General features: G+C 45.4%; 1 protein-coding gene across 25 annotated transcripts in view; it reads left to right on the forward strand.

The window, feature by feature from the left end:
• TTLL4 (tubulin tyrosine ligase like 4) overlaps positions 1-13,688 on the forward strand; it is a 47,293-nt gene that overhangs the window by 15,286 nt on the left and 18,319 nt on the right. For 6 of the 25 annotated variants that reach the window (XR_010149882.1, XM_009444320.4, XM_009444325.4 and 3 more), the window contains exons 2-3: positions 1,618-1,696; positions 11,894-13,478. Coding sequence is in view for 24 of the 25 variants with exons in the window: in XM_009444320.4 (XP_009442595.1) it covers positions 11,992-13,478 (1,487 nt within the window). In the remaining variant the exon portion in view is untranslated. Of the gene's footprint in view, positions 1-1,617; positions 1,697-2,372; positions 2,416-6,360; positions 6,454-10,628; positions 10,694-11,893; positions 13,479-13,688 lie in introns of all 25 variants that reach the window. The other 19 variants (XM_016950525.3, XM_054679365.2, XM_054679376.2 and 16 more) reach the window with 9 other exon arrangements.

The following is a 13,688-nucleotide window of genomic DNA, read 5'->3' on the forward strand; positions in this document are numbered from 1 at the left end:
TCAAGCAATTCTCCTGCCTCAGCCTCCCAAGTAGCTGGGATTACAGGCACATGCCACCACACCTGGCTAATTTTTGTATTTTTAGTAGAGATGGGGTTTCACCGTGTTGGCCAGGCTGGTCTTGAGCTCCTGGCCTCAAGTGGTCTGCCTGCCTCAGCCTCCCAAGGTGCTGGGATTACAGATGTGAGCCACCATGCCCAGCCTTATTTGCCTATTTCTTAAGAAGTTGCTGTAGCTATTATTGTTTTTGACAAGTTTGTCTTTTGGGCTTCATACTAGAGTTATGATTAGATTGCATATCATAATTAGAGTATTAGACTGTTTGAGTTTGTCCATTTACCTAATTTTACTAGTGGATTTTATACCTTCAAATGTTTTCTTTTTGCATGTTAATTTTTTTTTCCCCTTCAAATTGAAGAACTGTCTTTAGCATTACTTTTAAGACGGGTCTGGTGGTAGTGAATTCTTTCAGCTTTTGTTTATCTGGGAAAGACTATCTCTCATATTTGAAGGGTAGTTTTGCTGGATACAGTATTCTTGGAGGGTAGTTTCTTTCAGCAGTTTGAAATGTTTCACTCTCTCACTTGGATAGTTTCCCAGGAGAATTTTGTTGCCAGATGAATTGGAGCTCCCTTATATGTATTTGCTTCTTTTCTCTTGCTCCTTTTAAAATATTGTTTGCCCTTGAACCTTGAGAGGTTTAATTATTATATGCCTAGGGGTAGTCTTATTTGGGTTGAATCTGTTTGGTGTTCCCTGATCTTCTTGGACTTGGATATATGTATCTCTCTCAAGTTTTGAAAAATTTTCTGTTGTTTATTTTTTTTCCGAGACAGAGTCTCAGTCTGTCAGGCCCAGGCTGGAGTGCAGTGGCACGATCTCAGCTCACTGCAACCTCTGCCTCCCGGGTTCAAGCGATTCTTATGCCTCAGCCTCATAAATAGCTGGGATTACAGGCGTGTGCCACCACATCCAGCTAATTTTTTCTGGTTTTAGTAGAAATGGGGTTTCACTGTCTTGGCCAGGCTGGTCTCGAACTCCTGGCCTCAAGTGATCCACCTGCCTCAGCCTCCCAAAGTGCTGGGATTATAGGCGTGAGCCACCATGCCTGGCCTCTTTTGAGAAATTTCTTATAGACCAGTAACTAGTTTGTTTCTTTCTTTTTTTTTTTGAGATGGAGTCTCACTCTGTCGCCCAGGCTGGAGTGTAGTGATGCAATCTCAGCTCACTGCAACCTTTGCCTCCCGGGTTCAAGTGATTGTCCTGCCTCAGCCTCCTGTAGCCTGTAGCTGGGATTACAGGTGTGCACCACCATGCCGGCTAATTTTTGTATTTTTAATAGAGATGGGGTTTCACCATGTTGGTCAGGCAGGTCTCAAGCTCCAGACCTCAAATGATCCACCCACCTCGGCCTCCCAAAGTGCTGGGATTACAGGTGTAAGCCACTGTGCCCAGCCTGCTAATTTCTTTTAGTAAGCCACCCCTGTAGCTTGTTTAGCTCCCTCTTGAATACCAGTAATTGTTAGATTTGGTCTTTTGAGGTAGTTTTCTGTATCTTATAGGTTATCTTTGTTGCTTTTCATTCTGTTTTCTTTTTTCTCCTTTGTGTATTTTCAGATAGACTGTCTTCAAGCTCACTGATATTTTCCTCTGCTTGATCCATTGTGCTGTTGAGAGCCTCTAGTAAATTTTTCAGGTAAGCAAATTTATTTCTCAGTTCTAAGATTTGTTTTAAAAATTATTATTAACAATCTCTTTGTTAAATTTCTCTGATAAATTTCTGAATTGCTTTTCTGTGTTATCTTGGAGATCACCAAGTTTCCTTATAACTGCTATTTTGTTTGGGAGGCTGAGGGGGGTGGATCACAAGGTCAGGAGATCAAGATCATCCTGGCTAACATGGTGAAACCCTGTCTTTGCTAAAAATACAAAAAATTAGCTGGGCATAGTGGCGGGCGCCTGTAGTCCCAGCTACTCGGGAGGCTGAGGCTGAGGCAGGATAATGGTGTGAACCCAGGAGGTGGAGCTTGCAGTGAGCCAAGTTCACACCACTGCACTCCAGCCTGGGCGACAGACAAAGTGAGACTCTGTCTCAAAAAAAACCACAAAAAAACCCTGCTATTTTGAGTTCCTGGTTAGAGAGCTCATGTATTACTGCCTCATTAGAGTTAGTCACTGTTTTCTTGCTTTGTCCATTTCTTGCTTTGTCATAGTTCTCTGTTTGCTGTTATTTCTTGTGGATATATGTGTATGTCTTTACACTGAAGGATTATTTATTCCAGTCTTCTCTGTCTGGCTTGTTATTGGATATGTTTGTTTAGAGATTTTTTGTAACTTAACCTGTTGACTTATCTTTTTTTTTAAATCACTAGGTCACTACCTCTTTTTCAACACTAGATGGCATCTTGGCCCCAGGTTTGTCTTGGCTTTGGCGCAGTGTTCCCCAACCTTTTTGGCCCCAGAGACCAGTTTTGTGGAAGACAATTTTTCCACTGACTGGGGTGGGTGGGTGGGGGAGGCGATGGTTTGGGGATGATTCAAGCACATTAAATTTTTTGTGCACTTTATTTCTGTAAATACATTGTAATATATAATGAAATAATTATATAACTCACCATAATGTAGAATCAGTGGGAGCCCTGGGCTTGTTTTCCTGAAACTAGATGGTCCCATCTGGGGGTGATGGAAGATAGTGACAGATCATCAGGCATTAGATTCTCATAAGAAGCATGCAACCTAGATCCCTTACATGGGCAGTTCATAATAGGGTGAGCGCTCCTATGAGAATCTAATGTTGCTGCTGAGCCTATAGGAGGTGGATCTCAGGTGGTAATGCTTACCTAGGTGGTAATGCCCGCTTGCCCAATGCTCAGCTCCTGCTGTGTGGCCTGGTTTCCTAACAGGCCATGGACCAGTACCAATCTGTGGCCCAAGAGTTGGGGACCCTGCTTTGGAGCACTGCCGTTCGCAAATGGAGGAGGTCCCAAATGGTGGAGGTCCCAAAAGGAATATCCTGGCAATGTGGGAAGGCTGGCTAGGGATTTGTGCCCAGGAGACCTGTAGAACATACCTCCTATAGAGAGAAGTGCTGCTGAACAGCCACTCTGATTTGGTATCTCCTTCGGCTGAGTTACAGAGCAGAGAGTCCAGGGCTGAGTATGGTAGTCCCACCTTGCTTTGTTTCTGTCTGTCTTTAGGGATGTTTCTCTCTTCAGGCACTCTTGATGCTTTCTGTGGGTTGAGGCATGGACAGGGAAGCTGGTGGTCTATTTTTTTTTTTTTTTTTTGGCGGGGGGGCATAGTTTTGTTCTTGTTGCCCAGGCTGGAATGCAATGGCATGATCTCGGCTCACTGTAGCCTCCACCTCCCAGGTTCAAGCGATGCTCCTGCCTCAGCCTCCCAAGTAGCTGGGATTATGGATGCCCACCACCATGCCCGGTTAATTTTTTATATTTTTAGTAGAGACGGGGTTTCGCCATGTTGGCCAGGCTGGTCTCGAACTCCTGGCCTCAGGTGATCCGTCTGCCTCGGCCTCCCAAAGTGCTGGGATTACAGACGTGAGCCACTGCGCCCAACCTGGTTGTCTATCTTGATATCACTTTTTCCACTTTAGAAATTGTGAGTTGGGGGCAGGTTTTCTATGTCCTTGGTCCCAGGAAGATTGAGGGAGGGGATGCTGCAGATGTGGAAGTCCAGTTTTCTTACCACCTTGTCAGAATTTTTTCCCTTCTCTGTGGTCCCAGGAACGGTCTCCTCTTCATACTTGAGTTCTGGGATTTTACTGGTGATAATCTTGGTGCTGTGTATTTGTGTTTGGTTTTCTGTGAGGAAGAGTGAAGCCAGCTTGCTTCTACACTGCCATTTTGGAACCAGAAGTCCCTATTCTTAGATACTTTATTCTTTTTGGTGCTGTTGTGAATGGAATTGTGTATTTCATTTTTACATGTTGTTTGTTTGTTGCTAGTATGTAGAACTAAAACTGACTTTCGTGTATTGATTGTGTATTCTGTGACCTTACTAAACTTGGTTATTAGTTCTAGTAGGATTTTTTATTTGATAAATGTTTTAGGATTTTCTTTTCTCTCTCTTTAAAAAACAAAAAAAACAAAAAAAACCAGGGTCTTATTCTGTCACCCAGGCTGAAGTTCAGTGGTGTGATCATGGCTCATTGCAGCTTCGACCTCCCAGGCTCAAGTGATCCTCCCACTTCAGCCTCCTCAGTAGCTGGGACTACAGGCTTGTGCTAATTTTTAAAATTTTTTGTAGAGATAATGTCTCCCTATATTGCTCAGGCTGTTCTCAAACTCATGGTCTTAAGTGATCCTTCTATTTCATCTTCCTAAAGTATTGGGATTACAGGCGTGAGCCAATGTACCCAGCAAGGATTTTCTATGTACAAGATCATATGTCCTACAAATAATGACAGTTTTACTTCTTCCTTTCCAATCTGTGTATCTTTGATTTCTTTTTCTTGCCATGTCACACTGCTTAGAATTTCTAGTATAGGGTCTAATAGAAATGGAGGTTAGGCATGGTGGCTCATGCCTGTAATCCCAGTACTTTGGGAGGCCAAGGTGGGCAGATCACGAGGTCAGGAGTTTGAGACCAGCCTGGCCAATATGGTGAAACCCCATCTTTACTAAAAATACAAAAAAAAAAAAGAAAAAAAATTAGCTGGGTGTGGTGGCGCGTGCCTGTAGCCCCAGCTACTCGGGAGGCTGAGGCAGAACAACCACTTGAACCTGGGAGGGGGAGGTTGCAGTGAGCTGAGATCGTGCCACTGCACTCCAGCCTGGGCAACAGAGCGAGACGCTGTCTCAAAGTAAATAAATAAATAAATAAATAAATAAAATAAAAAAGAAATGGAGAGAGTGGACATCCTTGTCTTATTCCTAATCTCGGAGGAAAAGCATCTCATAATTGACTATTAAGTATGATGTTAGCTGTATCTATGGTCTTTTGACATGTCTCTATCAAATTTTGACCACTTCCTTACTTTTTGGCAGCACAAAATATTCCATTCCCATCTCCTGCTCTCCCTGCCCCAACCTTGGAATCAGCCATTTTTCAAGGAGCTCTGGCTGCTTTTATTAACAGATAGTATTTAAAATACTATCTGTTACAGGTGTGCACCACCATGCCGGGTGTGGTGGCTCATGCCTATAATCCCAGAGCTTTGGGAGGCCAAGGCAGGAGGATCATTTGAGGACAGAGTTTGAGACCAGCCTGGGCAACATAGTGGAACTCTATTGCTATAAAAATAAAATAAAGTAAAAAATTAGCTAGGCATGGTGGTGTATACCGGTAGTCCTAGCTACTCAGGAGACTGAGGTGGGCAGATGGTTTGAGCCCAGGAGTCCTAGGCTGCAGTGAGTTATGACTACACCGCTGCACTCCAGCCTTGGTGACAGAGGGAGACCTTGTCTAAAAAAAAAAAAAAAGAATTGGCTGGGCACGGTGGCTCACACCTGTAATCCCAGCACTTTGAGAGGCCGAGGTGGGTGGATCACTTGAGGTCAGGAGTTCAAGGCCAGCCTAGTCAACATAGTGAAACCCCATCTCTACTAAAAATACAAAAATTAGCCAGGCATCATGGCGGGTGCCTGTAATCCCAGCTACTTGGAAGGCTGAGGCAGGAGAATCACTTGAACCCGGGAGGCAGAGGTTGCAGTGAGCCAAGATTGTACCACTACACTCCAGCCTGGGCAACAGAGTGAGACTCTGTTTCAAAAAAAAAAAAAATTTCACAAAAGCTCCCAAATAACAAGACGGTTCTGTTTTACAAAAGAACATTGCTTGTCCTCGCTGAAGTTTTGTAGTGGAATAATTGTTGCCTATTCCTTGTATTTTTCTGCCTTCATCACAGCTTATGAAGGGTCAGAGGGGAGATAGATCATTTGGTGCCAGTGAGAATGAGAGTTGTAACTACCTTGCTGCAAACGTTTACTGGGAGCCACTGTGCTTTTTGTGTGCTTTATGTGAATTTTTAAACTTCACCTCCCACAACTTCTCAGTCGGGGTATGGTACTTCCTTTCTCTTGTCTTTCCCTGAACATTCCAGCTATGCGGTTTCAGAGTTGCATGTGATTCACTACTGATCAGTGCTCTGATTGTCATGAGTCACCACGAGGCCGTAGCTGCTCATGCAGCCTGGCTGTGAGGAGGACCTAGATTGAGGAATTTAGCTACAGAAATAGGCTTGTTTTCTTCTAAACTTGAACTCTGCCTGCTATAGCTTAGTGTTTATACCCTGTTTGCCCCTTAAGCCCTCCTGTTCCCTAGGGATCCTGTGTAGGAACAAGAAACACATTAGATCATTGCTCCATAAAATGTTAGATTATTCAAAATATCATTTTTCAGGTGAGGTCAATTTATTGGCCCCTAAAGTAAGTTCCTTGCAAGCTGCTGATTGGAGGGTCAGCTGATGGTAGATCCTTTGGACTTAGTAACAGAGTAAGTATGAATGTCTTGAGCTATCTTTAAGTAGTATAAATATGTAGTTAATCCTTTATAATTTACATAGTCAGCAATTACTCTTTATAAGTTTAGATTTGTTTAAGTTGGGAGTTTTTGAAATGGGCTTCCATTAGTAGCCAGTACATAGCCTTCTACATATGTAAATACCTTTTCTCCTGTTGTCTTTCTTTTGATGTTTCTTCCTAAAATACTTCCTGGGAGATGAGCAGTCTGCCTTTTGGATCCTAGAGGCGCACATATACACAAAGTGTGCATTATCACAGTACACTTAGAAATATAAGGGACACTGGGAGAAAGGTCTCCCAGGTGTCATCGTAGGAGGGCAGAGTATATCGCAGGGAATGGGCTTGATGACTTTGCTGAAAATTGCCCTTCGAGTATGTGCTGTCGGTAGGGTCTGGGTGCCAGACATTATTTGCCTCTCTGGACTTTGACTTTATGGCAGAACTCACTATGTTAGCTTTTAAAACAAGGTTCTCACTTCCTTCACTTCTTAGATTTTGGGTCTTCAGAAGCTTTTTAAAGTTTGTCACTTGCATTCCTGTAGGGCAGTGGGCAGGATGCTGGAAAAGATGACCTGTGGCAGTGATTGGGGGTCTGGGACCCAAGCTGCCTGAATGCTTTAGTTAGGCCTCTGCTTCCCAACCATTTGAGGTTTTGATCTCATCAGGAATCTCTATAAGGAGAAGGAAGGAAGTTGTTTTTAGCAACCATCATTTCCCTGTCTTAACGTGACACTACTTCTGAACCTCAAACACTGAAACTAGGTTGGAGCATTTGTATGTGATACTGTCGTGAGTGATACTGTTTACTTGGCATTCTTGAAGTTACTCTCTGCAGAGTATCTGATGCAACAAATTTGTCTTTGCTTGGTAATTCCCAACACAGCCATCTTATCCAACCTTGGATATCTCTTACTAACTTTGGAGCTATTTCCCAGAAAGAGAGTTACAGAAACATCCTCTCACCTGCTTGGCCCTTGAGTCCAGACATATTTCTTTAGGAAGACAGTGGCCCTTATCCAACTTGCTATACTACACATCATGGGGACTGTATTAGTTCGTTCTCGTACTGCTATAAAGAAATACCTGAGACTGGGTGATTTATAAAGAAAAGAGGTTTAATTGGCCCATGGTTCTGCAGGCTGTATGGGTAGCATGGCTGCGGAGGCCTCAGGAAACATTCAGTCGTGGCGGAAGGGGAAGCAGGCACGTCTTCACATGGCCAGAGCAGGAGAGAGAGAAAGCAGGGTGGTGCTACACACTTTTAAACAACCAGATCTCATGAGAACTCACTATCATGAGAACAGCAAGGGGGAAATCCGCCTCCATGATCCAGTCACCTCCTCCAACATTGGGGATCACAACTCAACATGAGATTTGGTGGGGACACAAATGCAAACCATATAGGGACTATGAGAGGAGACAAGAAGTGGGAAATGACCATTGCAGAGATATGAGATCTGGAATACCTTAGAGAGAAGAGAATCCACTCTACTCTAGTACCTGCCCAGGTGTGTTGTTTAACACTTTGTCTGGGAGCAGGCCACCTGCAGCTTCTGAGGAGGGTAGGCATGTATCCTTGGCCTCCCTCTTCCTCTTTTGGATTAAAAGCCAAGCCAGCTGGGTGTTGGGCTATTTGTGTTCATGTGCTTGGCACTGAGGGTTCATGTGGTGGGATGTAGCAAGGCAAACATTGAGCAATGTGTGTGCAAAAGGAAGTGTTGTGCAGTGAGTGCCTGTGGCTACAAGGGAGAGTGGGATTGGCTGTGGTGTTGATGAGAAGTCAGTGATGTGCTTTTAGGGACTTTCCACAAAGGGCCTTGGTATAAACATGGAGGAGTGTTTTCAACCTGGCTTTTGTCTGGTACCTAAAGATTAAAGATAATGGAGGGGATGGAGTCTAAATATGTGTTTCATTCTGTTTAATAGGCATTGTAGACTCAGACAGATTTGAGTTTTAATCTAGGCACTGCTACTTATTGGTTATTTAATTATAGAAAAGTTACTTAACTTTTCTGAGTCTTGGATTCATCATCAGTAAACTGAATGTAAGGTTTTTTTTAGGATTAAATGAGATAATATGGATAAAATGCCTAGCATGGTACCAGACATTCATTAGGTGCCCAAACTAGTATTCAAGTTTGTTTCCCCTTCATTTACTGTGCTTTTCCAGTTTGTTTACTCAACAGAATATTGAGCACTTCCTGCGTATCAGTCACTGTGTTGGGGACATCAGCTGGAGGAGAATGTCCTCCTTGCTCCTAGTGTGATGAGTTAGTTCATTGTTGAAGCTAATGTTCTGTGAGCAGTGATGGTGGCATGCGCAGAGGTGAGGCATCCTGTTCAAACTCAGGAGTCAGGGAAGACTGCCTAGGTCATGTTGCAGCTGATTTTTTAAGTTGGGTGAAGAAGAAGAAAGGGCTCCAGGGACAGCACTTGTAAGGGAATGAAGAGCTGAGCTAGCATGATGCACGTGGGAATCAATAGTGGGGCTGTTTTTCAGGGGGACCAGCCTGAGTTTTCATTTCCCTAGGCATTCTCCTACCACTTTGGTATGTCTGTTGTGTTGCATTGGTGGGGAAAATGTGGCTTCCCGAAAGAGGACTAAGTGACGGGATTATGAATTATTTTGAGTGTACTTAATACACATGCATGCGTGCTTGTAGTCTCGTAAAGTGAATGGCAGGATTTGACTTTTCCCTTTGTCTCTATGCTTCTCTACCACAAACACACGCTGTAATTGTTCCAAGCACGGTATTTCCATAGTTTGGATTTGTGTGGTGGTCCATTTTCTGTAACCTCATTTTGAGGTGACTGGCCTCAAAATCCAGTTTTAGCATTTATGCTGTTTTTAGCTCATTATCATTTTGAATATTGGCAGTGCTGCATTGTGATTTTTTGTACTCTCCTTGAGAAAGAGTCCATGTAGGTCAGCCTTTGCAGGTAAAGAGGGCGATATCCCATGGCTTCTGCAGTGTTTGTTGGTGGTATTCATTCGTGGCTGTAGACAGGAATCTTAGTTCTTCCTTGGCCATTACACTGTTAATCAGAATACAAGGTACTCTCCCCATTTTTGCATTTTAAATATAACTTAAGCGAAAAAACCATCTCTCCTAGGGCTGGGTTCAGTGGCTCAGGCTTGTAATCCCAGTTTATTGGGAGGCTGAGAGAGGAGGATCGCTTGAGGCCAGGAGTCGAGACCAGCCTGGGCAGCATAGTGAGATACCGCCACTCCCTATCTTAATAAAAAAATTTAAAAAAATCAACTGTGTGTGGTGATGCATGCTTGTGGTCCCAGCTATTTGGGAGGCTGAAGGGGGAGGATCATTTGAGTCCAGGAGTCTGAGGCTGCAGTGAGCCATGTTTGTGCCACTGCATTGCAGTTTGGGTGACAGAGCAAGACCCTCAAAACAAAACAAAACCTCTCTGCTAATTCCTTCCCTCTAGCTACTCTGGAAACACACTTGATGAGAATGTCAGGATTCCATTCAGAATTATCCCAGACAAATGACTCCTTTTTTTTTTTTGAGACAGAGTCTCAGTCTGTTGCCCAGGCTGGAGTGCAATGGCGTGATCTCGGCTCACTGCAACCTCCGCCTCCGGAGGTCAAGCGATTCTCCTGCCTCGAGCAGCGCTCCCAAGTAGCTGGGATTACAGGCACCCTCCTCCGTGCATGGCTAATTTTGGTATTTTTAGTAGAGACAGCATTTCACCATGCTGGCCAGGCTGGTCTTGAACTCCTGACCTCGTGATCCACCTGCCTTGGCCTCCCAAAGTGCTGGGATTACAGATGTAGCCACCGTGCCCAGCCTTTTTTTTTTTTTTTTTGTGAGACAGGGTCTCACTCTGTCACCCAGGCTGGAGAGCAGTGGTGCTATCTTGGTTTGCTGCAACTTCCACCTTCCATGCTCAAGTGTTTTTCATACCTCAGCTTCCCAGGTAGCTGGGACCACAGGCATGCGCCACCATACCTGGCTGATTTTTGTATTTTTTGTAGAGACGGGGTTTTGCGATGTTGCCCAGTATGGTCTCAAACTCCTGAGCTCAAGTGATCTGCCTGCCTCAGCCTCCTAAAATGCTGGGATTACAGGTGTGAGCCACTGCACCTGGCCACGAATGACTTTTTACAGTTTTTGTTATTTCCCCCAGATGCTGCCATGAAAGCAGGCCCACCTTTCCTTACTGGAGAATATTTTGTGAATTTGATTCAGAAAGTAAGTGACCATGCTGAACAGTTTGAGACCCAGAAGGCTGGCTTACAGGTTTTGTATTAAAGGAAACACTGATTGAGAAGATGCAAAAGAGACAGGCTCTTCCTCCCTGAGATCAGCCCAAACTTAAGCCTGGGCTTTGGAGTAAAGAAAGCTTCTGTCCTCTTCTTACTCCCTGAACTCTCCTGTCCCAGTATGGCTGCTGGAAATAAAGTCACTTTAAGTAAAAATAATGCTGGTGTTTAGTTCAATTTCCTTTCTTCTTTTTCCCACCAACACACAGGATGGAATTTAAGTCTGTATAGTTAGCAGAGATGAAATTGCTGTCTCAGCTCCAGAATAAACTCCGGGATCAGCAAGGGAATTCTCTTCTCCTGTCTGAACTTGTCCTATTTAACCATGAAAAGCAGACTAAATCAGAGGCAGCTGAGTTGATTTAGGGAGCAGTAGATGTAAAATGAGTTTTTCAGATCGTCTTTTTTTTTTTTTTCTGAGATGGGGTCTCACTCTGTTGCCCATGCTGGAGTACAGTGACACCATCTCAGCTCACTGCAACCTCTGCCTCCCAGGCTCAAGCGATCCTCCCACCTCAGCCTCCCCAGTAGCTGGGACTTCAGGTGCACGCCACAATACCTAGCTAATTTTTGGTAGTGACGGGGTTTTGCCATGTTGGGCAGGCTGGTCTTGAACTCCTGGGCTCAAGCTGGGATTACAGGTGTGAGCTGCCTCACCTGGACTTAAATAATCTTTAATCTTTCAGAATTGATTTATGAGAAGGAAGATACTGAGTCCTCTCTCTCACTTCAGATTTGCTTTATTCCTAGCCACACTGGTTTTGGGTGAGGGAAGGTAGCCCCTCATGGAAAGTTGTGGGCGGTGAGACAGAAAGATGTATTTTTTGTTGGAGAGAGAGGAAAGCTTTCTGAGTGACAGAGTGGGGACTCATAAGCAGCCTCACAGTGGTGGTGGCACCTCAGTGTTTTAGTCCGTAATGAAGCCAGCTTTGATCCTATGAGGGCAGTAGGAAGATCATTGAAAACTCCCTGGAAATCTGGTGTTCTTCTCCCAGTGCCCCAAATGACGACCAAGACTGGTTGCCCAAAAATGCTGAAGTGGGACTGTACTGCTTACCTGAGGACCACTGTAGCATGGTGTCCGTTCTCCTGGCACTGTAACATTTCCTATCATTTCTCTCCACTTCAGACTGACAGACTTCAAGGATGCAGCTGCTACTACCGGAGGTGTGTGGCACCTTACCTCAGCAAGGCCATGAGACCGTGTGGCCATGATGTGGGCCCCTCATGGCCTCAGCAGGAACACAGCACTATAGTATTGGCCTCTGCCAGAAAAACAGCTTCAAGCAGAGTGGTCCCTCAGGCACAGTACCTGCCACGCCACCTGAGAAACCCTCGGAGGGCAGAGTCTGGCCTCAGGCCCATCAGCAAGTGAAGCCAATCTGGAAGCTGGAAAAGAAGCAAGTGGAGACACTATCAGCAGGGTTGGGCCCAGGCCTCTTGGGCGTCCCACCCCAGCCAGCATATTTCTTTTGCCCCAGCACTTTATGTAGCTCTGGGACCACGGCTGTCATTGCAGGCCACAGCAGTTCCTGTTACCTACACTCTCTCCCGGACTTGTTCAACAGCACCCTGCTATACCGCCGCTCCAGCTATAGGCAAAAACCGTACCAGCAACTGGAGTCTTTCTGCTTGCGTTCGAGCCCATCAGAAAAAAGCCCTTTTTCTCTCCCTCAAAAGAGCCTCCCTGTCAGTCTCACTGCCAACAAGGCCACTTCTTCCATGGTCTTCTCCATGGCCCAGCCCATGGCCTCCTCATCCACAGAACCGTACCTCTGCTTGGCAGCGGCTGGGGAAAACCCTTCAGGGAAGAGCCTGGCCTCTGCCATCTCAGGGAAGATCCCATCTCCACTCTCTTCCTCCTATAAGCCCATGCTGAATAATAATTCCTTCATGCGGCCAAATAGCACGCCAGTGCCTTTATTGCAGACCACACAGGGCCTGAAGCCAGTATCGCCACCCAAGATCCAGCCTGTCTCCTGGCATCATTCAGGGGGTACTGGAGACTGTGCACCGCAGCCTGTTGACCATAAGGTGCCCAAAAGCATTGGCACTGTCCTAGCTGATGCCAGTGCCCATATCGCCTTGTCTACCGCTAGCTCCCACGACACATCCACCACCAGTGTTGCCTCTTCTTGGTATAACCGGAATAACTTAGCCATGAGGGCAGAGCCACTTTCCTGTGCTCTGGATGACAGCTCTGATTCCCAGGATCCAACTAAGGAGATTCGGTTCACTGAGGCCGTGAGGAAATTGACCGCAAGAGGCTTTGAGAAGATGCCGAGGCAAGGCTGCCAGCTTGAACAGTCTAGTTTCCTGAACCCCAGCTTCCAGTGGAATGTCCTCAACAGGAGCAGGCGGTGGAAACCTCCTGCGGTAAATCAGCAGTTTCCTCAGGAGGATGCTGGATCGGTCAGGCGGGTCCTCCCTGGTGCCTCAGATACCCTGGGGTTGGACAATACAGTCTTCTGTACCAAACGTATCAGCATTCACCTCCTTGCCTCACATGCCAGTGGGCTCAATCACAACCCTGCCTGTGAATCTGTAATTGACTCCTCAGCATTTGGAGAAGGCAAAGCTCCAGGTCCCCCTTTTCCTCAAACTCTTGGCATAGCCAACGTGGCCACCCGCCTCTCTTCCATCCAGCTGGGCCAGTCTGAGAAGGAGAGACCTGAGGAGGCCAGGAAGCTGGACTCATCTGATAGGGATATTAGGTATGTTGGCAATGTTTTTGGTTCATTTAGAGCAGTAGAATGTATATACCATAATTTGGGGTGGCACCGACCCTGTACCTCTGAAGGTTGGTTTTATTTTTTAGCTGCCCTAGAATTTTTGGTTTTCACTTCAGGGCAAGGGTTGGGAAACTATAGCTTGCAGACCAAATCTTGCTTGTTGCCTGCTTTTGTAAATAAAGTTTTGTTGGA

This window comes from Pan troglodytes, chromosome 13 (genome assembly GCF_028858775.2).
Source record: "Pan troglodytes isolate AG18354 chromosome 13, NHGRI_mPanTro3-v2.0_pri, whole genome shotgun sequence".
Classification (NCBI taxonomy): domain Eukaryota; kingdom Metazoa; phylum Chordata; class Mammalia; order Primates; family Hominidae; genus Pan; species Pan troglodytes.